Genomic DNA, 25,664 nt, shown 5'->3' with positions numbered 1-25,664 from the left:
AGTGTCGTTATCACCATCAGGGCAACCACACAGCCCAATCATGTCAGTACAGAAATGCAAAATGTTTCAATTGTCAAGCAGAGGCCAAAGAAGGAAAGGGAACTAATTCCAGTGGTAATGGAAAACAGTGATGTTATAAGGGTGGAGTTCACAATCTTGAAGTGAATCCAGAGTGCCTAACCAAAGAGGAGCAAGGGCTGTACAGCATTTATGCCACTAGCAATCACTCAAATGATGGAGACTTTTGTATAATGTTGTTGGTAAATAAACAGTCCATTGCTACGACCATGGATTGCTCCATCATGAGTAGAGAAATGTATGGGAGCAAAGTCAGTGATGTCCGTCAAACTGAGAGCACCAGTCAATTGAAAACCTACTCTGGTGAGGTGTGAGAAATGTGTGGGCAAATGGAGTGCAATATCCAACATAAGGGCAGGCCCCTCAAGTTACCCATTGTTTAAAAAATTAGGTCAGTGGAAGTAGGCATCACTGGCAAGGCCAGCATTTATTGCCCATTCCTAATTGCCCTTGACAACTGAATTGCTTGCTAGGTCATTTCAGAGGACAGGTGAGAGTAAACCAAATTGTTGTGGGCCAGCATCACATACAGGCCAGACCAGGTAAGCACAGCAGATTGCCTTCTGTGAAGGGTATGAGTGAACCAGATGGTTTTTAATGAAAATCAATTATAGTTGCTTGGCACCACTGCTCAGATTTTATATTATTCATTAATGAATTGAATCTGAATTCCACCAGCTGCCATGGTGGGATTTAAACTCATATCCCCAGGGCATTAGTCTGAGTCGTGAGATTATTAGTTCAGTGACATTACTGCTATGCCAGCCTCTCCCCTACAAGGTAGTGAGATATGTCAACAAACCAATAATAATGGGGAAAGACTGGCTTTGAAAGCTGAAGTTAGACTGGAAGCATGTTTTTTCAAGTTGAAACAACCAAGGAGCTTGATCAGGCATTGAATTGTTACAGGAACACTTTCGAGGACAGCTATGAAGGCATAATCAGTGTGAAAGCTCACATCTGAATCAGGCCTGATACCAAACCAGTATATTGCAAAGTTTGGCTGCTTCCTTATGCTTCCAAAACCCAGGTTGAAGAGGAGCAAAAGAATCTGGAGAGATATGGTGTGCTGGTGAAAACTGATCACTGTGATTGGGCAAACCAAATTGTCATTGTGCCCAAGTCAGAAAAAACCATCAGTCTATGTGGGGACGACAATGTCACAATGAACCAGGCAGTGGATTATGAGAAGTATCCACTACTGATCTCGAGATTTGTATGCGGAGTTAGCAGGATCCAAGCTATTCACAAAGTTGGATTTATTCCATGCTTATGCACAGCTCAATGTGAATCAAGTGAATCTGCAGTATCTCACGATAAACACACACATGGCGTTATACTCCTACATAAAGCTGCCGTACGGTGTGAAGCCTTCTCCAAACTTCTTCCAAGTTACAATGGGTAAGATTTTACAAGGAGTGCTACATTGCTTGTGCAATCAGGATGATGTGTTGATCATGACTGTAACAAATGAAGAGAATTTTCAAGTGTTGGATGAAGTGTTAAAAAGGCTCAATGATCACAATGTGTCAGTTGAAAAAGAACAAGTGTGCCTTTGTACAATCTGAGGTGGTGTACCTTGGCCTGATAATCAATGAAAAGTACTACAGCCAGTGAAAGAGAAGATAGAGGCTATGGTCAAAGCCCCGAAGACAAAAAGATGTGTCTGAGCTTAGATCTTTTCTACGCATGGTCCAATACTACTTGCAATTTCTGCCTGAGCATGCAATGGTGTTAGCTCCACTACATGAGTTGTTGAAGAAAGATGTGAAATGGAAATGGTCTAAAGCACAACAAGATGCTTATGATGCATGTAAGAGAAGCTTGACCAGTGACACACTACACATTCATTACCACACAAATGGTGAACTGAAGCTAGCTTCAAAATATGGAGTTGGAGCAGTAATCAGTCATGTTGTGGATCATGGTCAGGAGAAGCCCAGAGCATTTGTGTCACGTACCCTGACCAAGAGTGACTGGAACTACACACAGATAGGAAAGGAAGTGTTTGGAATCATCTTTGGAAACAAAAAGTTTCACCAGATTTTGTTGGGTGGAAACTTTACGCTAGTAACAGATCATAAACCACTAATAGCTATTCTGGGACCAAAGTCTACAATACTGACAATGGCAGTATCAAGGATGCTGCAGTGGGCTGTACTTCTCTCACTGTTTGACTGTAACATTGAATATCGTAGTTCAAAGGAGAATGCTATCGCTGACGCACTGTCACATTTACTGCATGAAGATTTAGATGTAGACTGTGAAGGTGCAATCTTCATAATAGAAATTGTGGCCATGGCTGAGTCGACCAGTCGGCAGGTTCACTGTGAGCCGATAACACTGCCGGGTAAAGGCCGCTTTCCAACTCCAATCTTAACACAGGAGATTCCCCAAACAGCTGTAATAAGGTGTTTGTAAACTGCTGGAAGCGGATGTGTGTGGAAATGGTGATGTTACTGAGGAGGTTTCTTAGTATCGAATGGATTGTGTTTCGGTGGGAACATTACTGAGTGTTAATTGTAGCGGGACCATATTTAAAAGCTCCGGCTTTCTGGAAGGCTTTGACTACGAATGCCGAGTCTGGAAGGGTTTGTGTGGAGAGCTGGGTTTCGGTTCTACTGTTAATAAAGGGTTTGAAATTGGCAGCCCGGAGGAAACTGGAGGTGGATCTGAAAGATGAGGGGCCGTTCTCTCTCTGTCTGTCACTCTGGGTGTCTCCTCTCTCTCGCTCTCTGTTTAATCCTCACTCTGTCTCCTCCACTCCCTGCTCTCACTCTGCCTTTCTCAGCCAGGTCCAGGGGGTCTGTATACAAAGGATCCTGAAGGATTCTGTTACTCATGTACTGCAGTGATCTGAGTGAAGAATCATCATGTCTGGCAGAGGTAAAGGAGGCAAAGGACTGGGCAAAGGCGGAGCAAAGCGGCACCGCAAAGTGCTTCGTGATAATATCCAGGGCATCACCAAACCAGCAATCCGCCGCCTGGCTCGCCGTGGCGGGGTCAAGCGAATCTCGGGTTTGATCTGTGAGGAGACTCGCGGGGTGTTGAAGGTTTTCCTGGAGAATGTGATCAGGGATGCGGTCACCTACACTGAGCACGCCAAGCGCAAGACGGTCACTGCCATGGATGTGGTGTACGCTCTGAAACGGCAGGGCTGCACTCTCTACGGATTCGGCGGTTGAACAACTTGACCCTTTCCAGCAAACGCACAACAAAGGCTCTTCGAAGAGCCACCCACCACCTCACAGAGAAAGCAGTGACCTGGAAATGGGAGCTGGGATAGGCTGTTCAGAACAGTTCAATCAATCTGCTGTGTTCGGGATACAAAACTGGAATCCCCGAGTTTGATATTTCAGTTGTAGCAAGGATGTGCAGTGGATTTGATTTTGTAAACGTGCTGTGTAAACAGTGCCCGAGACTCTCCAGTTAGTTATTTCCGCAGTCGACACATGCCCTCAGTGAAAAGCCACATCACTCCTCCAGAATCACTCATTGTTTTCATAGAATTTCAAAATGATTTCGATGCAATGAGAGAATCCGGGAGTTTTGCAGCAGCCGTTGAATCGGTCACTGGAACCAGACCCACTTGTGATGTTATTTCTCCCGAGACGGTGTTTCCTGCACTGAAACTGACAGGGTTTGTGAAACTGATCAGTTTCAGCTCAATCATTCAGGGACCTGGAATTCCCGCAGTTTGAGCCCGAGCCCACTTCTGATTGGTCACCCTCTTCCCATTCGTATGTCTTAACCAATCGCAGAGCTTCGAATTGGAAAATGCAGCAAATCATTGGCTTAAATTGTCGACCTGACAAAGTTTGAATTCGAAAAAGCCGCCAATTTCAGTATCGGAAAGAAGCGATTACTGGAAAATCTATCCAAAGCTGATCGTTTTATATATATATATATATATATATATATACATGTATGAGCATTAAAAAACATTTATATTCCGCTTTTATCAGCAAATTCCTGGCACCATTTTAAAGCTGTTCGTAAAATAGCGCCAGGAAATTGTGCTGATAAAAGCGGAATAAAAAACAAGATTTTGGATGGTTATGTCCATATTTTACGAACAGCTTTAATCTGTAATATTATTGGTTACTCATCTGTAACTGCCGGCAAAATGTAACGGGACAAATAACTCAAATTCGGTGTGGAAGTAATACATTGGACAGGGTTTCGGGGGACAGTGAGAAGTCACTGAAATAGTTGCTTGAACATTGTAAATAAATCTGATTCGGTCCTGTTACTGACATTCTGGAATCAGACAGTAATCAGCCCTTTCACAGAGACTGTCGGTGGCTCTGAAAAGAGCCTTTGGTTTATTCGATGATATTTTGGCCGCTTTACTTTTTCTGGGAGCTCTGAGCGCTGGTTTTCTTGGGCAACAGCACGGCCTGGATATTAGGCAGCACCCCGCCCTGAGCGATGGTCACCCCTCCCAGCAGCATGTTGAGCTCCTCGTCGTTGCGGACGGCCAGCTGCAGGTGCCTGGGGATGATGCGGGTCTTCTTGTTGTCCCGGGCCGCGTTACCGGCGAGTTCGAGGATTTCAGCGGTCAGATACTCGAGCACAGCAGCCAGATAGACCGGGGCTCCAGCACCCACACGCTCAGCATAGTTGCCCTTTCTCAGGAGCCTGTGAACACGGCCCACCGGGAACTGCAGTCCAGCCCGGGAGGAGCGAGACTTGGCCTTGGCCCGAGCTTTGCCGCCGGTCTTTCCTCTTCCAGACATTTTCACAAATTCTTTCACGAAGAATGGATATTTTCCACTGCATTTACTGTACTTACAGACTGAAAACTCTCCTCATTGGTCGGTACTTAATTCACCTTATTTGCCTATATTCATCACCAATCAGGTCACTGACAACAGAAGAGGGCGGGATTTACCCACCACAACCTCAGAAACAGAATTTGTCAATTTCAAAAAGCCCGCCAATTTCATTTTCGGAAAGGAGCGGATTAAAATAAATGTCATCCTTCGTCAAAGATTTAAAATCCCTTCTCTTTATTTTCTTTTATTCAACTCCTTTCGTCACCAATCAGAGACGCGGGTTTTAAATGTTGTTTAAATTGTGGATCTTCCCACAATCGCTTTCAAACTGTCCCGGGAGGTACTAAATCCCTGTTCCCAGCATTTCCCTGAAGCGAAACGTTCAGTTTATCTTCAATCAGAGCCCAGTGTCCTTCTCTGAAAAGAGGGAGCCGGATCGAATCCTCAAACTGCCCTTAATCTGCTCTCTAATGATCCCATTCCGGGCTGTTACACTGCGGAGAGTTACTGTTAATAAAATGATGAATCAGTTCACATTTCAGGAATAGAGTGAAGGAACGGAGGTCTGACTCTTCCCGCTGAAAGCAGCTGTTAAAGCGGTCATTCAGGGGCTGTGCAAAATAAATAACAGCTTAAAGCAAAAAAGGAAAGGCGAATGAGTGCATTATGGGTTCATGGGACAGGAGACACAAACACAGTATATTATACATTATCTTAAAATGATTTAATTGAGATGTTCGGATGCAGCTTTTTCAGAGAGATTGTGGGTGGCTCTTCAAAGAGCCGTTGTGTTTGGGATGTTTTTCAGTCCATTGTGCAGTTTTACTTGGAGCTGGTGTACTTGGTCACCGCCTTTGTCCCTTCCGACACGGCGTGCTTGGCCAGCTCCCCGGGCAGCAGCAGGCGCACGGCGGTCTGGATCTCCCGGGAGCTGATGGTGCTGCGCTTGTTGTAATGGGCCAGGCGGGAAGCCTCACCCGCGATGCGCTCGAAAATATCGTTCACAAACGAGTTCATGATGATCATGGCCTTGGAGGAGATGCCGGTGTCGGGGTGAACCTGCTTCATCACTTTGTAGATGTAGATGGAGTAACTCTCCTTCCTCGACTTTCTCCGCTTGTTGCCGCCCTTTGCTGACGGTTTATTTAAGGTTTTCTTGGCGCCCTTCTTAGGAGCTGCTTTCTTCTTCTCTTCAACCATCTTCAGTCTCAATTTCAGACACAGAAATAAACCAAACCCCTTCCGAGTGCGGATTAAATAGACAATCCCACAGCTCTATGCTAATGAGGGATGGGGGAAAATAAAGATTGTGATTGGGTGACTGGCAGTGATGTCACAAAGGTTTCATATTGTAATTCTCTAATTGGTCTCTTTCGCCATCCAATCAGATTAAACATTTGCAACCAATCACAAACACCCTTCCTGCAATCAGGAAGTATATTTCCCAAAGACTGTCTCCAACCCCAGTTTCTGTTGAAAGAGCCGCTTCTTATGTAAAGCTCCCTGGAAATGTCCTGGCTGTTGTTGGGAAGACACATATTGGCTGATTCTGTGTCCTTGTGTCTCTGCTATTGCATGTGAGCGTGCAATTAATTTCATTTCTTTTTTCTCTGATCCTGTGTTTGAGCGTGTTGTGTAATTCGGTAGCTCTCAGTCTCTGGTGCAGTAGGGATTCATTCTGTATATTACAGACTCTGGTACTGTGAGTGTGACATCCATTCTGTATCTGTCAGTCTCTGGTACTGTGTTTGAGTGTGAGGAGATGAGGTGGAATGTTGCAGGGAGGAAGATGGAAAAGAGCTTTGGTGCGATGACACAGCCTTGCTTGAGCCCAGTTTACATTGGGATTAGGTCAGTGCTAGGTCCGTTGCCAATGATTACATGTCATGCAGTCGGCAGACGATGGTGCCGAATTTCTCCGGGCAGCCAAATTTGAAGAAGATGTTCCATAATCCCTCCCAGTTTGGAGAGTTGAAGGCCTTTGTCAGGTCAGAGAAGGCCATGTAGAAAGGTTGCTGCTGCTCCCTACATTTTTCTTGGGAATGTCTTGCTGTGAATATTATGTTCACTGTGCCTCTTGATTGACAGAATCCACATTGTGATTCCAGTAGGAGCTCTTCAGCCATGGGGAGGAGGCGGTTGAGAAGGACTCTTGTGATGACCTTCCCTGTGACGGACAGCAGGGCTGCCCCTCTGTAGTTACTACAGTCGGGGTTGTCACCTTTTTTGAAGATGGTCACAATTACGGCATCTCGGAAATCCCTGACATGCTCTCTTCCTTCCACATGAGAGACGTGAGACGATGTATTTGTGTCAAGAGTGCTTCTCTGCTGTATTTTCGAATTTTGGTGGGAATTCCATCTATGCCGGTGGCCTTATTTTTTTTTTAGCTGTCAATCTCTGTCAGTCTGGGATTGTGCTGACGTCATGGTGGGTAGCATGCTGTGGAATGTAGTCAAGGGCACTCACATCAAAGACGGCATCGCAATTGAGGAGATATTCAAAGTGCTCCTTCCAATGAGTGCTGACTGCCTCTCTGTCCTTGATCAGTGTCACTCCATTTTTTGCTCTCAGTGGGGTAGGTCCTTTGATACTTGGGCCGTGAATGATCTTGACAGTGCCGAAGAAGCCACATATGTCGTGGCTTTCAGCAAGTTTTTGTAGTTCCAGCGTTCTTTCAGCCCACCAGCTGTTGTGTCAGTCGATCTACTCTATAGTACGAGTTGGAAACTATTGAACTGACTTTGCCTCCAGTCCAGAAGCAAGGCCATTCCAACATCTGTCATCTAGCTGCAATACGCTGACAACGCCTGCGGGTGCGCACACCCAGTGACCAAGCTTCAAACCCTGATCGATGCATTCATTGAGGCATATGAAAGAATTGGCCTTAAGCTAAATGTCTGGAAGACAAAGGTCCTCTGCCAGCCTGCTCCCCGACACTGCCCCTCCATATCAAGATCCATGGCGAACCACTGGACGATGTGATCACTGCTCATCCCTAGCGAGCATTGTCTCATCAAGGGCAGCCATCGACAACAGGGCAGCACAGTGGTGCAGTGGTTAGCACTGCAGCCTCACAGCTCCAGCGACACGGGTTCAATTCTGGGTACTGCCTGTGTGGGGTTTGCAAGTTCTCCCTGTGTCTGCGTGGGTTTCCTCCGGGTGCTCCGGTTTCCTCCCACATGCCAAAGACTTGCAGGTTGATAGGTAAATTGGCCATTATAAAAATTGCCCCGAGTAGAGGTAGGTGGTAGGGAAATGTGGGGATGTGGTAGGAATGTGGAATTAGTGCAGGATTAGTATAAATGGGTGGTTGATGGTTGGCAACGACTCGGTGGGCCGAAGGGCCTGTTTTAGTGCTGTATCTCTAAACTAAAGACAATCCAACATCCCAGGAATCAGCCTTGTGAACTTTCTCTGAACTGATTCAAATGCATGTGCACCCCTCCTTAAATAAGGAGACCAAAACTGTGTGGAGTCCTTTAGTTGGGATGTCACTAATGCCCTGTACAGTTATAGCAAAACTTCCCTACTTTTATACTCCATTCCCCTTGCTAAAAATGCCAATATTCCATTTGCCTTCCGAATTACTTGCCTTAGCTGCATGCTAACGTTTTTGTAATTCATGCACCTGGACACCCAGATCCCTCGGTACAGCAGCATTCTGCAGTCTCTCTGATGCAAGTAATATTCTGCTTTTCTATTCTTCCTGCCAAAGTAGACAATCTCACATTTTCCCGTATTATACCCCATCTGCCAAATTTTTGCCCACTGACTTAACCCATCTATATCTCTTTGCAGACACTTTGTGGCCTCCTCACAACTTGCTTTCCAACCTATCTTTGTACCGTCCATAAATTTGGCAACAAAACACTCAGTGCCTTCATGCAATTATTAATATAGGCCATAAATAGTTGAGGCACCAGCACTGATCCCTGTGACACTCCATTAGTTACAGTTTGCCAATCTGAAAATGCCCCATTTATCCCCACTCTCTGTTTCCTGTGAGTTAGCCAATTCTATATCCATGTGTGTGTAGTTTTCAGATTGTGTCTGTCAGTGTCTGGTACTCTGAGTTTTGGACTCTTTCACAATCTCTCAGTGCTACTATTTGTGTGTTAGGTTCCTTTAGATGACTCAGGCTGAGATACTGTGAGTGTAGTAATCAACCTATACAGTGGCGCAGTGGTTAGCACCGCAGCCTCACAGCTCCAGGGACCCGGGTTTGATTACGGGTACTGCCTGTGTGGAGTTTGCAAGTTTTCCCTGTGTCTGCGTGGGTTTTCTCCGGGTGCTCTGGTTTCCTGCCAAAAGACTTGCAGGTTGGTAGGTAAATTGGCCATTAGAAATTGTCGCTAGTATAGGTAGGTGGTAGGGAAAGGTGGGGATGTTTGGTAGGAATATGGGATTAGTGTAGGATTAGTATAAATGGGTGGTTGATGTTCGGCACAGACTCGGTGGGCCGAAGGGCCTGTTTCAGTGCTGTATCTCTAATCTAAAAAAAAACCTTTCAGCATCTGGCACTTAGCATGTGTTTCAGACGATAGAGGTCGAGGTCAAGGAGGACCTCCATGAGGTGAAGAGTCAGGAGGCCTCACTCTTTGCCACAGAGGCCTCCAAAATCATCTTCCGGTCCAGAGTCCACTCCATCGAACAGGATGAGATGTGTTTGCACTACCTCTTCCAAAAGCTTCACACAGCTTCATCAGAAGCCTGAAGTAAGAGGATGGCTCGGTAACGTCTTCGCAGTCCGACATACTAAGAATTAGCAAATCCTTTTATGCCGGGCTGTCTGACTCGAAGCGCACAGACAGCAGAGCTTCCTGTGATCTATCACAGCTGTCTGGATGATAGCATGAGGGAGAGACTGGACATGCCGCTAACTCTGGACAAGCTGACAAAGGCCGTCAAGTCCTTTGAGACGAGTAAAACTCCCGGAAGCGATGCCTTACTGGTTGAGTTGTATTCGGCCCTGTGGGACTGGATCGGCCCAGACCTGCTGGAAGTATACGAGAGTATGCTCCTGGCCGGCAGCATGTCAGAATCCATGAGGAAAGGCATCATCACCCTCATCTCCAAGCGGAAGGGGGAGAGGGCAGGAATCAGAAATTGGCAGCCCATCTCTACTTAATTTTGACTACAAGATGCTGTCCAAAGTCATAGCCAGTCGAGTCAAGTCTGCTCTGGAGTTGGTGATTCACCCTGATCAGACCTGTACTGTACCCAGCAGGAAGATCTCTGATAGTCTCGCGTAACTCAGGGATACGATCGCCTATGTACGGGACAGGAGGGTGTACACCTGCCTCATCAGCCTGGACCAGGAGAAGGCTTGTGACAGGATATCGCACACCTTCATGATGGATGTGCTTTCCAAAATGGGGTTTGGGGAGGGAATCTGCAATTGGATCAAACTGCACTTCACAAATATCAGTAGCGCTGTCTCAATCAATGGGTGGGAATCAGAAAGTTTTCCGATCCAATCTGGAGTCAGACAGGGCTGTCCTCTCTCCCCGGTCTTGTTTGTTTGCTGTTTGAACCCTTTGCTGAGTATATTAGGAAGGATGTGAACATAAGAGGGGTGACAATCCCAGGCAGCAGAGCCACTCAGGTTAAAACCTCCCTGTACATGGATGACGTCGTCGTCTTCTGCTTGGACCCGCTGTCTGTGTGCATCTGCAACCAGTTCGAACTGGCCTCAGGGGCCAGAGTTAACCAGGGCAAGAGCGAGGCCATGTTCTTTGGGAACTGGGCTGACCAATTCTTTGTCCCCTTCACCATTAGGTCACAGTACCTGAAGATGCTGGGGATATGGTTCGGAAGGGCCGGGGCGTGCACCAAAACCTGGGAGGAGTGAGTAGCCAGGGTACAACATAAGCTGAGCATGTGGGAGCAGCGATCTCTCTCCAATATGGGTAAGAACCTGGTCATCAGATGCGAGGTGCTCACGTTGTTGCTGTATGTGGCGCAGGTCTAGCCCATACCCCACTCCTGCGCGCTGGTGGTCACCCAAGTCATTTTCCACTTCATCTGGGGATGCAAAATGGACCGGGTCCGGAGGGACACGATGTTCAAACCTCTGGATAAGGGCGGGAAAAATGTACCCAACGTTGCCCTCATCCTGATGACTACCATCGTGTGCGGCGGCATCGAGCTGTGTGTAGATCCCCAGTACGCAAACACCAAGTGTCACTATGTGCTGAGGTTCTATCTGTACCCGATGTTGAGAAGGATGGACTTCGTCACATTGCCGCGGAACGCTCCATCCTGTTGGACCGTGCCGTACCACCCATCCTTCGTGGGAAAATTTCTGCAGAAAAACACCTTTGACCACCAACCCATCAGGCAGTGGTCTGCATGGAATGTCCACAAGGCCCTACGGGAAAAGGAGATGGTGGATCCTGTTGGATGGTTCCCCAAGCAGACTGCCAAAGTCATTAGACAGAATGCCTCATCACCAGAACTTTCAAACAAGCACCAAGGTGTAGCTTGGCTGGTGGTGAGAAGAGCCCTCCCCGTCAGATCCTTCCTGCACGCCCGAAGTCTCACACCCTTCGCACAATGCCCTTGAGGTGGCTGCGGTGGGGAAGAGACGGTTGCCCACCTCCTTCTGGAATGTGTCTTTGCAAAGCAGGTGCGAAAAGAGATGCAGTGGTTTTTGTCGAGGTTCATCCCAAGCAGCTCTGCAACACAGGAGTCTGTGCTGTATTGGCTGTTCCCAGGGACATACACAGAGATAAACATCAACTGCTGCTGGAGGACTATCAATTTGGTCTGCCCCACGAAACTTGCTGGTCTTCCAGCACAAAGAGTTGTCCACGACCGAATGTTGCAGACTGGCACATTCCAAGGTCCAAGACTACGTGCTGAGGGACGTACTAAAGCTTGGGGCAGCCGCAGCAAAGGCTCAATGGGGAAACACCACTGTGTAAGGTCCCCCCACCAAGCTGAACTGCAGGGCTGGATCCATAGAAAACCCCTCGAACTTTATCGGGAAAATATTTGTTTGCTGTAAAATGTACATGGTACGTAAAATGAAATGGAAGGGTTGTGAGGCAATTCACTCCTGTATTGAAGGAAACTGATCTCCTTTGCACTCTTTGTATTGTCTGACTCGATGATGTTTGGAACTGTTCTGTATTGTTTTTTCTTACAGATTTTTATGAATAAAGTATATTTTGGAAATAAAAAAAGTCAGGAAGAGGAAAGACCAGCGGGAAAGCTCAGTCCAAGGCCAAGTCTCACTCCTCCCGGGCTGGACTGGAGTTCCCAGTGGGCCGTGTACACAGGCTCCTGAGAAAGGGCAACTATGCTGAGCCGGTGGATGCTGGCTGCTGTGCTCGAGTATCTAACCACTGAAATCCTCGAGCTGGCCGGTAATGCGGCCCGGGACAACAAGAAGATCCGCCTCATCCCCCGACACCTGCAACTGACCGTCCGCGACAACGCGGAGCTCAACAAGCTGCTGGGAGGGGTGACCATTGCACAGGGCGGGGTGCTGGATAATATCCAGGCCGTGCTGCTGCCCAAAAAAACCAGCGCTCAGAGCTCCCAGAAAAAGTAAAGCGGCCAAAATGTCATCTAATAAGCCAAAGGCTCTTTTCTGAGCCACCCACAGTCTCTGTGAAAGGGCTGATTACTGTCTAATTCCAAAACATTTGTAACAGGAATGGCAACTATTTAAAATGTTTAAGCAACTATTTCAGTGACTTCTCACTGTCTCCCTGAAGCCTGTGTGAATGGGAATTACCAATTGTCCATAATTTATTACTTCCAAAGGATGTAGGTGCTTTGGAGAGGGTGCAGAGGAGGTTCACCAGGATGTTGCCTGGTATGGAGGGCGCTAGCTATGAAGAGAGGTTGAGTAGATTAGGATTATTTTCATTCGAAAGACGGAGGTTGAGGGGGGACCTGATTGAGGTGTACAAAATCGTGACAGGTATAGACAGGGTGGATAGCAAGAAGCTTTTTCCCAGAGTGGGGGATTCAATTACTCGGGGTCACGAGTTCAAAGTGAGAGGGGAAAGGTTTAGGGGGGATATGCGTGGAAAGTTCTTTACGCAGAGGGTGGTGGGTGCCTGGAACGCGTTGCCAGCGGAGGTGGTAGACGCGGGCACGATAGCGTCTTTTAAGATGTATCTAGACAGATACATGAATGGGCAGGAAGCAAAGAGATACAGACCCTTAGAAAATAGGCGACATGTTAAGAAAGAGGATCTGGATCGGCGCAGCCTTGGAGGGCCGAAGGGCCTGTTCCTGTTCTGTAATTTTCTTTGTTCTTCGTTCTTTGTTCCACACGGAGTTTGAGTTACTTGTCCCATTATAGATTGCTGAACAGAGTTGTTTCCCGCCAGTTCGAACAGTTGACAACCATTGACAAATTAAATCTGCTTGTGAAATAGCGCCCGGAATTTGTGACAGTAAAAGTGGAATATGGAAACAGGTTTTTAACTTGTTACTGGACTTTTTTTTATTATTTCCAAAATATGCATTATTCATAAAAATCTGTAAAAAGTACATGACTAAACAGTTCTAAACAGCACCAAGTCGAAAATTACAAACAGTGCAAAGGAGGTCAGTTTCCTTCATTGCAGGAGTGAGCTGCCTCACAACCCTTCCATTTCATTTTCCATGCCATATACATTTTACAGCAAACGAAAATTTTCCTGATACATTTCGAGGGGTTTTCCATCGACCCAGCCCATCCGTTCAACTTGGTGGGGGGACCTTACACAGTGGTCTTTTGTCATTGAACATTTGCTGCGGCTGCCCCAAGCTTTAGTGCGTCCCTCAGCACATAGTCCTGGACCTTGGAATGTGCCAGTCTGCAACATTCGGTCGTGGACAACTCTTTGTGCTGGAAGACCAGCAAGTTTCGGGCAGAACAACGGGTGTCTTTCACCGAATTGATAGTCCTCCAGCAGCAGTTGATGTTTATCTCAGTGTGCGTCCCTGGGAACAGCCCGTAGAGCACAGACTCCTGTGTTACAGAGCTGCTTGAGATGAAGTTCGACAAAAACCACTGCATCTCTTTCCACACCTGCTTTGCAAAGACAAATTCCAGAAGGAGGTGGGCAACCATCTCTTCCCCACCACAGTCACCTCGAGGGTGTTGTGCAGAGGGGGTGAGACTTCGGGTGTGCAGGAAGGATCTGACTGGGAGGGCTCTTCTCACCACCAGCCAAGCTTCATCTTGGTGCTTGTTTGAAGGTTCTGGTGATGAGGCATTCCGCCAAATGACTTCGGTGGTCTGCTTGGGGAAGAGGATCCGCCATCTCCTTTTCCTGTAGGGCCTTGAGGACATTCTGTGCAGACCACTGGCTGATGGACCGATGGTCAAAGGTGTTTTTCCGCAGAAACCGCTCGACGAAGGATAGGTGGAATGACACAGTCCAACTGGATGGAGCATTCCGCGGCAATGTGACAAGGCTTCGCAACACCGGGGACAGATAGAACCTCAGCACGTGGTGACACTTGGAGTTTGCGTCTACACACAGCTTGATGCAGCCACACACGAAGGTAGTCATCAGGATGAGGGTGATGTTGGGTACATTTTTCCCACCCTTATCCAGAGGTTTGAGCATCGTGTCCCTCCGGACCCGGTCCATTTTGGATCCCCAGATGAAGCGGAAAATGGCTCGGGTGACCGCCACAGCGCCGGAGTGGGGTATGGGCCAGACCTGCGCCATGAACAGCAACAACGTGAGCGCCTTGCACCTGATGACCAGGATCTTACCCACATTGGAGAGAGATCGCTTCTCCCACATGCTCAGCTTGTGTTGTACCTTGGCTGCTCGCTCTTCCCAGATTTTGGTGCACACCCCGGCCCTTCTGAACCATATTCCCAGCACCTTCAGGTAGTCTGAGCTGACGGTGAAGGGGACAAAGGATCGGTAAGCCCTGTTCCCAAAGAACATGGCCTCTCTCTTGCCGTGGTTAACTTTGGCTCCCGAGGTCAGTTTCAACTGGTCGCAGATGCTCATCAGTCTGCACACAGACAGCGGGTCCGAGCAGAAGACCGCGACGTCATCCATGTAGAGGGAGGTTTTAACCTGAGTGCCTCCTCTGCCTGGAATTGTCACCCCTCTTCTGCTCACATTCTTCCTAATAGACTCAGCAAATGGTTCAATACAGCAAACAAACAAGACAGGGGAGAGAGGATAGCCCTGTCTGACTCCAGATTGGATCGGGAAACTTTCCGATTCCCACCCATTGATTGAGACTGCGCCACTGATGTTTGTGTAGGGCAGTTTGATCCAATTGCAGATTCCCTCCGCAAACGCCATTTTAGAAACACGTCCATCATGTATGTGTGTGATATTCTGTCAAAAACCTTCTCCTGATCCAGGCTGATGAGGCAGGTGTCCACCCTCCTGTCCCGTACATAGGCGATTGTATCCCTGAGTAGTGCGAGACTATCGGAGATCTTCCTGCCAGGTGCAGTACAGGTCTGATCAGGGTGGATCACCAACTCCAGAGCAGACTTGACTCGACTGGCTATGACTTTGGACAGAATCTTGTCGTCAACATTAAGCAGTGAGATGGGCTGCCAATTTCCAATTTCTGCCCTCTCCCCGTTCCGCTTGTCAATGAGGGTGATGATGCCTTTCCTCATGGATTCTGATATGCTGCCGGCCAGGAGCATACTCTCGTATACTTCCAGCTGGTCCAGGCAAACCCAGTCCCACAGGACACAATACAGCTCAACCGGTAAGCCATCGCTTCCGGGAGTTTTATTCGTCTCGAAGGACTTGACGGCCTTTGTTAGCTCATCCCGAGTTAGCGGCTTGTCCAGTCTCTCCCTCCTGCTGTCATCTAAGACCTCTGTGATAGATGACAGGAAGGACTGGGAGGCTCTTCTGTCTGTGGGCTTCGCGTCATACAGCCCAGCATAAAAGGATTTGCTGATCCTTAGTATGTCGGACTGCGAAGATGTTACCGAGCCATCTTCTTCCTTCTGGCTGCTGATAACAGAGCTCTCTCTGTGTACCTTTTGGAAGAAGTAATGCAAGCACATCTCATCCTGCTCAATCGGGTGGACTCTGGACCGGAAGATGATATTGGAGGTCTCCGTGGCAAAGAGCGAGGCCTGCTTTCTCTTCACCTCTTGGAGGTCCTCCTTGACCTCAACCCCCATCGACTGTAGCCGGAGCAGATTTTGCATACTTTTCTGGAGTCAGGACATTTCCCTCTGTCTCTCTCTCGCTCTCTGAACACCTTTTGAGGAGAAAGAACCTCTTGATGTTCTCCTTGATCGCGTCCCACCTGTGAACTGGAGACTCAGGAGGGGTTTCACGGTTCTCCAACCTTTGTAATCCCTTTTAAGTTCCTCAACGTTCTCTGGGTTTAGCAGTGTAGCATTGAGCTTCCACGTCCCTCTGCCAACCCGCTAGTCGTCCTGTAAGTGACAGTCGGCCATTACGAGGCAGTGGTTCGACAAGAACACCGGCTTGACGTCAATGGATCTGACCGTGACGGCATGGGCCACAAACAGGAAGTCAATCCTGGAATGGGCAGACCCGTCCAATCTTGACCATGTCTATCTACGCTGCACTCCGTCTGCAGGTTTGCTGAATACGTCGTGCAGTTTTGCATCTTTTACTGTTTCTATTAGGAATCTGGACATAGCGTCCAGTTTGCTGTCGTCTCTGCCAGATCGCCCAGCTGCATCGATGATGCAGTTGAAGTCACCGCCTAGGATGACTGGCCTGCACGTTGCCAGCAGCAATGGTTGATGGCAAATGTTCATCCTGGAGTTGAGTTACTAGTGGTGTACCGCAAGGTTCTGTTTTGGGGCCACTGCTGTTTGTCATTTTTATAAATGACCTGGATGAGGGTGTAGAAGGGTGGGTTAGTAAATTTGCGGATGACACGAAGGTTGGTGGAGTTGTGGATAGTGTCGAAGGGTGTTGTAGGGTACAGAGGGACATAGATAGGCTGCAGAGCTGGGCTGAGAGATGGCAAATGGAGTTTAATGCGGAGAAGTGTGAGGTGATTCACTTTGGAAGAAGTAACAGCAATGCAGAGTACTGGGCTAATGGGAAGATTCTTGGTAGTGTAGATGTACAGAGAGATCTTGGTGTCCAGGTACATAAATCCCTGAAGGTTGCTATCCAGGTTAATAGGGCTGTTAAGAAGGCATATGGTGTGTTCGCTTTTATTAGTAGGGGGATCGAGTTTCGGAGCCACGAGGTCATGATGCAGCTGTACAAAATTCTGGTGAGGCCGCACCTTGAGTATTGCGTGCAGTTCTGGTCACCGCATTATCGGAAGGATGTGGAAGCTTTGGAAAGGGTGCAGAGGAGATTTACTAGGATGTTGCCTGGTATGGAAGGAAGGTCTTACGAGGAAAAGCTGAGGGACTTGGGGTTGTTTTCGTTAGAGAGAAGGAGGAGGAGAGGTGACTTAATAGAGACATCCAAGATAATCAGAGGGTTAGATAGGGTGGATATTGAAAGTCTTTTTCCTCGGATGATGATGGCAAACACGAGGGGACATAGCTTTAAGTTGAGGGGTGAAAGATATAGGACAGATGTCAGAGGTAGTTTCTTTACGCAGAGAGTAGTAGGGGCGTGGAACGCCCTGTCTGCAACAGTAGTAGACTCGCCAACTTTAAGGGCATTTAAGTGGTCATTGGATAGACATATGGATGAAAATGGAATAGTGTAGGTCAGATGGTCGGCGCAACATCGAGGGCCGAAGGGCCTGTACTGCGCTGTAATGTTCTAGTTCTAATTCTAATTCTAATTCTAAAGACGGTCAACCGTTCGCTGCATTGAAACGGGGCGTACATGCTGATCAACCAGAGCGAAGCATTGTTGTACATTACATCTGCGATGAGGAGGCGACTGCCCACCACCTCCTTAACTTCGGAGATGGTGAAGTTACCTCCCCGCAGCAGAAGACCCAGGCCGGAGGAATGGCAATCATTACCCCCTGACCAGATCGATGGCCCGTGGGACCACCATTGCGACCACTGCCTGTCGGTGCTGAGATGTGGTATTCCACACTCCTGCAGAAACAGGGGGTCGGCTTTGACCTTGGCGAGGTAATCCATCGCATAGTGGATTTAATGCTGCGCACATTAATTGAAGCAATCCTTATACCCATTTTTTAAAAGTTAGTTGTTGCTTCCCATACCATTTGTCCTTGCTAGTCCCAGTCCTTCAGGATGTTCCTGTATACCCATAGTGTACGCAAGCTGTTTCACACTCGTTGGGCTCAGAAACCCCTCCTGGTTTTTCATGCAGGGTTTCTTCCACTGAGGTGACATCGGTGGGGGGGCGGGGGTCTTGTTGGCAGCAGGGATTGGGCTGTTCTGTGCTATTCCCCTCTGTTCCTCCTCGAAAACATCACTGCTGCCGGCTTCCCAGAGCTGAAGTGCGCCAGATGTGTCTTTGCTCTCAGTGTCCCAGAGCTGGGATGTGTTGGCCATGTCGCTAGGTGTGGCGCTTTGGGTTTGGGGCTTGACAGGCCCATCACAGCTTCCAGTGCCCGGGGGCTGGGGGGCTTTATCTTCCAGCTCCTTTTGAGTTCTGCCGCTTCTTTTGAAGGTGCTGTCGCTCCGGCACTTCCTCATCCAGTGAAGAGGAGCTGCTGTAGTCTGTCTCAGACGGTAGCCTCCTCTTGCCACTGGTTTGGGTGGTGGCCTGTTCCGCTTTTGGAGGTCTTTTCTTTGTGGTTTTCCTTTGGACAAACTGCCACTGACCGGTTTGTCCGTCTGCTGCCTCCTCCTCCATTGATTCTGTCTGTGGAGGAGGGGTTTCCGGGTGCAGGGTAGGTGCCGGGTTGCTGGTTTCAGTTGCCTTCCCTTTCTTCCCCTTCTCAGGTAGAAGTTCCTCACTGCAGAGAAGGTTGCTTGTCTCCTTTCCAACACCGGACGCCTTCGTCGAACCTTCTCCCGGCCTTTCCTTGGACCTTGCCGCCTGAGCATAACTGAGGCAGCGTTTGGGGCAGGTTTTGTAGAGATGGCCTGCCGCACCGCACAGGTTGCAACACTTACTCTGCTTACAGTCCTTGGTCTGATGGCCTTCCTTCTTGCAGTTCTTGCAGACAACCGTGCTGCAGTTAGCTGCCACGTGACCAGATTTGCCACAGGTGCGACAAACTTTGGGCTGCCCAGCGTAGACCAAGAAGCCTCGACTTCCCCTGATAGCGAAGCTGGAGGGAGGGTGGATGATGGCTCCATTGGCATCGACCGTCAAGGTCACCTTGACTTGCCGCTTATTGGTCCAAATCCCAAAGGGGTCTTTGACATCAGTGCTGGCCACCTCGACGTACCTGGCGAGAAAGGTGAGTACATCCACCACAGGAACATGGGGGTTGTAGAGGTGAATTGTCACCACCCGGTCATGTTGTGACGGAAGCGTGAAGAGCGGCTCCACTGGGAGGATCGACAGCGGCGCCCGGTCCCCTTTCTCCTTGAACGCCTTCAGGAACTTGATGCATCCCGCCACATTCTTGAATGTCATGTCGATATACCCACTGCTGGGGAAATCCTGCAGGCAGAAGATGTGCCTAGCTTGAAATCCACAGCAATCGATGAGGATTTTCTTGATGAAGAAGGTGCGATCGACCAGTGCATCTCCTTCCTTGTCCTTCACCACCACCCGAATGGTGTTCCGCACTCCCTGGCCTGAAGCTCAAAGATTGGTTATAGCCATTTTACTCAAAGCCTACCCAGGATCAAAAGCCACTGATCATGGTTTCTCCACTGCCAAGTAAGTACTGATAAGAACAGATACTACACTTGATCTTAGCCAAAAGGCTGAGAAGCTCCACCACTGGCGGTCCTGCCTTCAGTTGCCTGGGCCCCAAGCTACTGGACATAGATTTTCCAGGAATTCGCTTCTTTACTGCACTGAAATTGGAGGCTTTTTCAATTTAAAATATTCTGTCAGGTCGACAATTTAAGCCAATGCTTGGCTGCATTTTCTAATTCAAGGCTCTGCGATTGGTTAAGACATGTGAATAAGAAGAGGGTGACCAATCAGAAGTGGGTTCGGGTAAGCATGGGCTCAAACTGTGTGAATTCCAGGTCCCTGAATGACTGAGATGAAACTCTGTCCAAAGTCATAGCCAGTCGAGTCAAGTCTGCTCTGGAGTTGGTGATTCACCCTGACCAGACCTGTACTGTACCCGGCTGGAAGATCTCTGATAGTCTCGTGCTACTCAGGGATACGATCGCCTATGTACGGGACAGGAGGGTGGACACCTGCCTCATCAGCCTGGACCAGGAGAAGGCTTTTGACAGGAAATCGCACACCTGCATGATGGACGTTCTTTCCAAAATGGGGTTTAGGGAGGGAATCTGCAATTGGATCAAACTGCTCTACACGAACATCAGTAGCGCAGTCTCAATCAATGGGTGGGAATCGGAAAGTTTCCTGATCCAATCTGGAGTCAGACAGGGCTGTCCTCTCTCCCCTGTCTTGTTTGTTTGCTGTGTTGAACCCTTTGCTGAGTCTATTAGGAAGGATGCGAGCATGAGAGGGGGTGACAATCCCAGGCAGCAGAGGCACTCAAGTGTGGTGGTCACCCGAGCCATTTTCCGCTTCATCTGGGGATCTAAAATGGACTGGGTCCAGAGGGACACGATGTTCAAATCTCTGGTCAAGGGCGGGAAAAATGTACCCAACGTTGCCCTCATCCTGATGACCACCTTCGTGTGCGGCTGCATCAAGCTGTGTGTAGACCTCCAGTATGCAAACTGCAAGTGTCACTACGTGCTGAGGTTCTATCTGTTCCCAGTGTTGCGAAGGATGGGCCTGGTCACATTGCCGCGGAACGCTCCATGTAGTTGGACCGTGCTGTACCACCTATCCTTCGTGGAGCAGTTTCTGCGGGAAAACACCTTTGACCACTGATCCATCAGGCAGTGGTCTGCACGGAATGTTCTCAAGGCCCTACGGGAAAAGGAGATGGGGTATCCTGTCGGATGGTTCCCCGAGCAGACCACCAAAGTCATTTGGCAGAATGCCTCATCACCAGAACTTTCAAACAAGCACCAAGATGTAGTTTGGCTGGTGATGAGAAGAGCCTTCCCCGTCAGATCCTTCCTGCACGCCCGAAGACTCGCCCCCTCCGCGCAATGCCCCCACCGTGGCTGTGGTGGGGAAGAGATGGTTGCCCACCTCCTCCTGGAATATGTCTTTGCAAAGCAGGTGTGGAAAGAGATGCATTGGTTTATGTCGAGGTTTATGCCAAGCAGCTCTGTAACACAGGAGTCTGTGCTCTACTGGCTGTTCCCAGGGACACACACCGAGACAGACATCAACTGCTGTTGGAGGACTATCAATTCGGTGAAAGACGCCCTTTGGTCTGCCCGAAACTTGCTGCCTTCCAGCGCAAGGAGTTGTCCACCACCGAATGTTGCAGACTGGCACATTCCAAGGACCAGGACTACGTGCTGAGGGATGCACTAAAGCTTGGGGTAGCCGCAGCAAAGGCTCAATGAGGAAAGACCACTGTGTAAGGTCCCCCCACCAGGCTGAACTGAGGGGCTGGATCCATGGGAAACCCCTCGAACTGTATCGGGAAAATTTTCATTTGCTGTAAATGTAAAACTGTAATTGGCATGACAAATGTGAAATGGAAGGGTTGTGAAGCAACTCATGATTGTGTTGAAGGAAACTGATCTCCCTTGCAATGTTTGTATTTTTTGGTGCTGTTTGAAACTGTTTGGCAATGTAATTTTTACAGATTTTTATGAATAAAGTATATTTTGGAAATTGGTCAGTTTCACAAACCCTGTCAGTTTCAGTGCAGGAAACACCGTCTCGGGGGAAATAACATCACAAGTGGGTCTGGTTCCAGTGACCGATTTAACGGCTGCTGCAAAACTCCCGTATTCCCTCATTGCAGCGAAATCATTTTGAAATTCTTTGTAAACAATGAGTGATTCTGGAGGAGTGATGTGGCTTTTCACTGAGGGCATGTGTCGACTGGGGAAATAACTAAGTGTAGAGCCTCGGGCACTGTTTACACAGCCCGTTTAGAAAATCAAATCCACTGCACATCCTTGCTGCAAATGAAATGTCAAACTCGGGGATTCCAGTTTTATACCCGAACACAGCACAGATTTATTGCAGTCAGTTCTGAACAGCCTATCCCATCTCCCGTTTCCAGGTCACTGCTCTCTCTGTGAGGCGGTGGGTGGCTCTTCGAAGAGCCTTTGTTGTGTGTTTGTGGGAAAGGGGCTGGTTTCTCAGTCGCCGAATCCGCACAGAGTGCGGCCCTGCCGTTTCAGAGCGTACACCACATCCATGGCAGTGACCGTCTTGCGCTTGGCGTGCTCAGTGTAGGTGACCGCATCCCTGATCACATTCTCCAGGAAACCTTTCAACACCCCGCGCGTCTCCTCATAGATCAAACCCGAGATCCGCTTGACCCTGCCACGGCGAGCCAGGCGGAGGATTGCTGGTTTGGTGATGCCCTGGATATTATCAAGAAGCACTGTGCGGTGCCGCTTTGCTCTGCCTTTGCCAGGTCCCTTGCATCCTTCACCTCTGCCAGACACTTTTTCCCAAAAGTATACTCCATTCATAAAAATCTGTTTAAAAAAATCTTTACAAAACAGTCCAAAACAGCACCAAGTTGACATTCCAAAAGCGCAAAGGAAATCAGTTTTCTTCGATACAGGAGTGAGTTGCCTCACAACCCTTCCATTCCATTTTACATGCCATGTACATTTTACAGCAGATCCATGTTGGTGTAGACAGCCAGAGGGGTTTCCCATGGGTCCAGCCCTTTAGTTCACTCTGGTGGGAAGACCTTACACAGTGTTCTTTCCCCATTGAGCCTTTGCAGCGGCCATGATCCACAACATGACTGATTACTGCTCCAACTCCATATTTTGAAGCTAGCTTCAGTTCACCATTTGTGTGGTAATGAATGTGTAGTGTGTCACTGATCGAGCTTCTCTTACATGCATCATTAGCATCTTGTGTTTCAGACCATTTCCATTTCACATCTTTCTTCAACAACTTATGTAGTGGAGCTAACACCATTGCATGCTCAGGCAGAAATTGTGAGTAGTATTGGACCATGCCGAGAAAAGATCTAAGCTCAGACACATCTTTTTGTCTTTGGGGCTTTGACCATAGCCTCTATCTTCTCTTTCACTCGCTGGAGTTCTTTTCATTGATTTTCAGGCCAAGGTACACCACATGAAAAAACATGCTTCCAGTCTAACTTCAGCTTTCAAAGCCAGTCTTTCCCCATTATTATTGGTTCGTTGACATATCTCACTACCTTGTAGGGGAGAGGCTGGCATAGCAGTAATGTCACTGAACTGATAATCTCACGACTCAGACTAATGCCCTGGGGATAGGGGTTTAAATCCCACCATGGCAGCTGGTGGAATTCAGATTCAATTCATTAATGAATAATATAAAATCTGAGTAGTGGCGCCATGCAACTATAATTGATTTTCATTAAAACCCATCTGGTTCACTCATACCCTTTACAGAAGGCAATCTGCTGTGCTTACCTGGTCTGGCCTGTATGTGATGCTGGCCCACAACAATGTGGTTTACTCTCACCTGTCCTCTGAAATGACCTAGCAAGCAATTCAGTTGTCAAGGGCAATTAGGAATGGGCAATAAATGCTGGCCTTGCCAGTGATGCCCGCCTCCCATGAAATAATGAATAAAAACAGGTATCTTGAGGGGCCTGCCCTTATGTTGCACATTACACTCCATTTGCCAACACATTGCTAACACCTCACCAGAGTAGGTTTTCAATTGAGCTGTGCTCTCAGTTAGAGGTACATCACTGACTTTGCTCCCATACATTTCTCTATTCATGATGGAGCAATCCATGGTCGTAGCAATTTGCTGTTTATTTACCAACAACATTGTACAAAAGTCTGCGTCATTTGAGTGATTGCTAGTGGCATAAATGCTGCAAAGCCCTTGCTCCTCTTTGGTTAGGCACTCTGGATTCACTTCAAGATTGTGAACTCCACCCTCATAACATCACTGTTTTCCATTACCACTGGAATTAGTTCCCTTTCCTTCTTTGGCCTCTGCTTGACAATTAAAACATTTTGCGTTTCTGTACTGACATGATTGTGCTGTGTGGTTGCCCTTATGGTGATAACAACACTAAACTGCTATCATTGGCACTCTTCTGGCTATGTCTGTCCACTTCAGACTTGGCTGAAGCACTTTAACAGTGGACAGAAGCCTGTACTAGTTACCAGCATGGGATAAAATTCCCTAACATTCTTTGATGCCATCTCCATGGAAACAACAATCTTACACACGATCTCAAATGTAAGATTTTGTGTGTTTAGTAACTTTGATTGGATTCTTTTGTTCACAAATCCACACACAAATATGTCTCAAAATGCATGGTCTAAGAATGTGCCCACGTTGCAACGGAATAAAAATTCTTCAGTGCCACAATATACTCACCAACTGCTTCACTACTTTTCTGATTTCTGGTTCCAAATTTATAGCATTCTGCTATCTCTAGTGGATTAGGATTGAAATGTTCCTCCAACTTGGTGATTTTGTTTTGACTGGCACATATTTTGCTTTGTTCAGAGCCTGTCAGCATGCCAGACACTTCCAGGCCAATTTCCACAAGCAAAATTGTTTTCTTTTGCTCAGGAATTGCCTTATTCTGAGTCTTGACCGCCTCACCTACCAGTCCCAAAATATTCTTAACTCTAAGAATATGCCCATTCTTTCAATATAGGAACGGAATGTTGCTCAAACCCTCTCATTCGTTGCCAGCTTTCCGCTGTATCCCATGGGTACAGCCAAATTTCCTCAATGAGCACTAAGACCCTGCGGTATCCTATTCAACTCAGGAGACAGTCTGAGGCTCAGGCTGCCCACAACCCAGCTAAATTCTCCACTATCCGAGCAACTAAGTCACCAGGCTGATCTTGTTTACTGCAGTCCCTGCTGCCGTTTTCTGCCTATATTTACAGACTTTATCTTCCCCTAGTTGCCATTTTCTCTAATATTTTCACGTGGGTCCAGCAGAGGAAATGGACACCAAATATGGCCAGTTCAAATAAGTGTTTATTCACGCCATTACATCATCACGTCATTACATTATTAGCATAATATACAAATACACTACATATGTGAATCACGTCCTATCACTTTTACTAGATATGTGTCTGAATAAGTGGAAACACCTCACAATAAACACTGTCACCTTTCAGTGTTTTGTGGAGAAATTTCACGGCGTGACTTATGTGATTCCCTCATTTAATGTGTTTGTACAAATTTCAGAAAAATATGGAGATGCAAATGACTTACGAGAAATCGTCTAAACATATCTTCATGTCTGGCACTCACTCGCAAAGAACTGCAAACTCACAGACTCAGAAAGAACCCGGAGATGGAAATCAATGTTCAGCACAGCTAGAAAGATCTGCACTAATCTGTAGCTCAAAAAACTCAAACACTGTATTTTGACCCTTTGATTTAGTTGGTCGAAGCACCTCTTTAATGAACAGATCAATCCTGGATTCAAATCCCCTTAAAGCCTTACTGTAACTTGGTTTTCCAACTACTTTATTGAGCAGCACAATAAGACAGAACAGTAACAAAAGCAAAATACTGCAGATGCTGGAAATCTGAAATGAAAACAGAAAGTACTGGAAATACTCAGCGGGTCTGGTGGCATCTGTGGACAGAGACACAGAGTTAACCTTTCAGGTCTGTGACATTTTATCAGAACTGCTGAAATGTTAACTCTGCTCCTCTCTGCACAGATGCTACCAGACCTGCTGAATATTTCCAGCACTTTCTGTTTTTATTTAAAACAGGACTCTATCTGTCTTTGCTG

At 47.7% G+C, this 25,664-nt stretch overlaps 1 protein-coding gene and 1 pseudogene across 1 annotated transcript; both read right to left on the bottom strand.

Moving 5' to 3' along the window:
- Positions 1-4,427: 4,427 nt before the first annotated feature.
- LOC137360588 (histone H2A-like) lies at positions 4,428-4,817 on the bottom strand. The gene has a single exon (XM_068025980.1). The coding sequence runs from the start codon at positions 4,815-4,817 to the stop codon at positions 4,428-4,430; it is 390 nt and encodes a 129-aa protein (XP_067882081.1).
- Positions 4,818-19,497: 14,680 nt separating this feature from the next.
- Positions 19,498-19,632, bottom strand: LOC137360617 (U2 spliceosomal RNA; annotated as a pseudogene).
- Between the last annotated feature and the right edge of the window lie 6,032 nt (positions 19,633-25,664).

The sequence above is a fragment of the Heterodontus francisci genome, unplaced genomic scaffold (genome assembly GCF_036365525.1).
Source record: "Heterodontus francisci isolate sHetFra1 unplaced genomic scaffold, sHetFra1.hap1 HAP1_SCAFFOLD_59, whole genome shotgun sequence".
Taxonomy (NCBI): domain Eukaryota; kingdom Metazoa; phylum Chordata; class Chondrichthyes; order Heterodontiformes; family Heterodontidae; genus Heterodontus; species Heterodontus francisci.
The sequence above is the reverse complement of the archived record's forward strand: the minus strand, read 5'-3'. Positions and strand labels throughout refer to the sequence as shown.

Excerpts from the sequence above, each read along its gene's own strand:
- LOC137360588 (XM_068025980.1), bottom strand. The coding sequence starts at position 4,817 with ATGTCTGGAAGAGGAAAGACCGGCGGCAAAGCTCGGGCCAAGGCCAAG.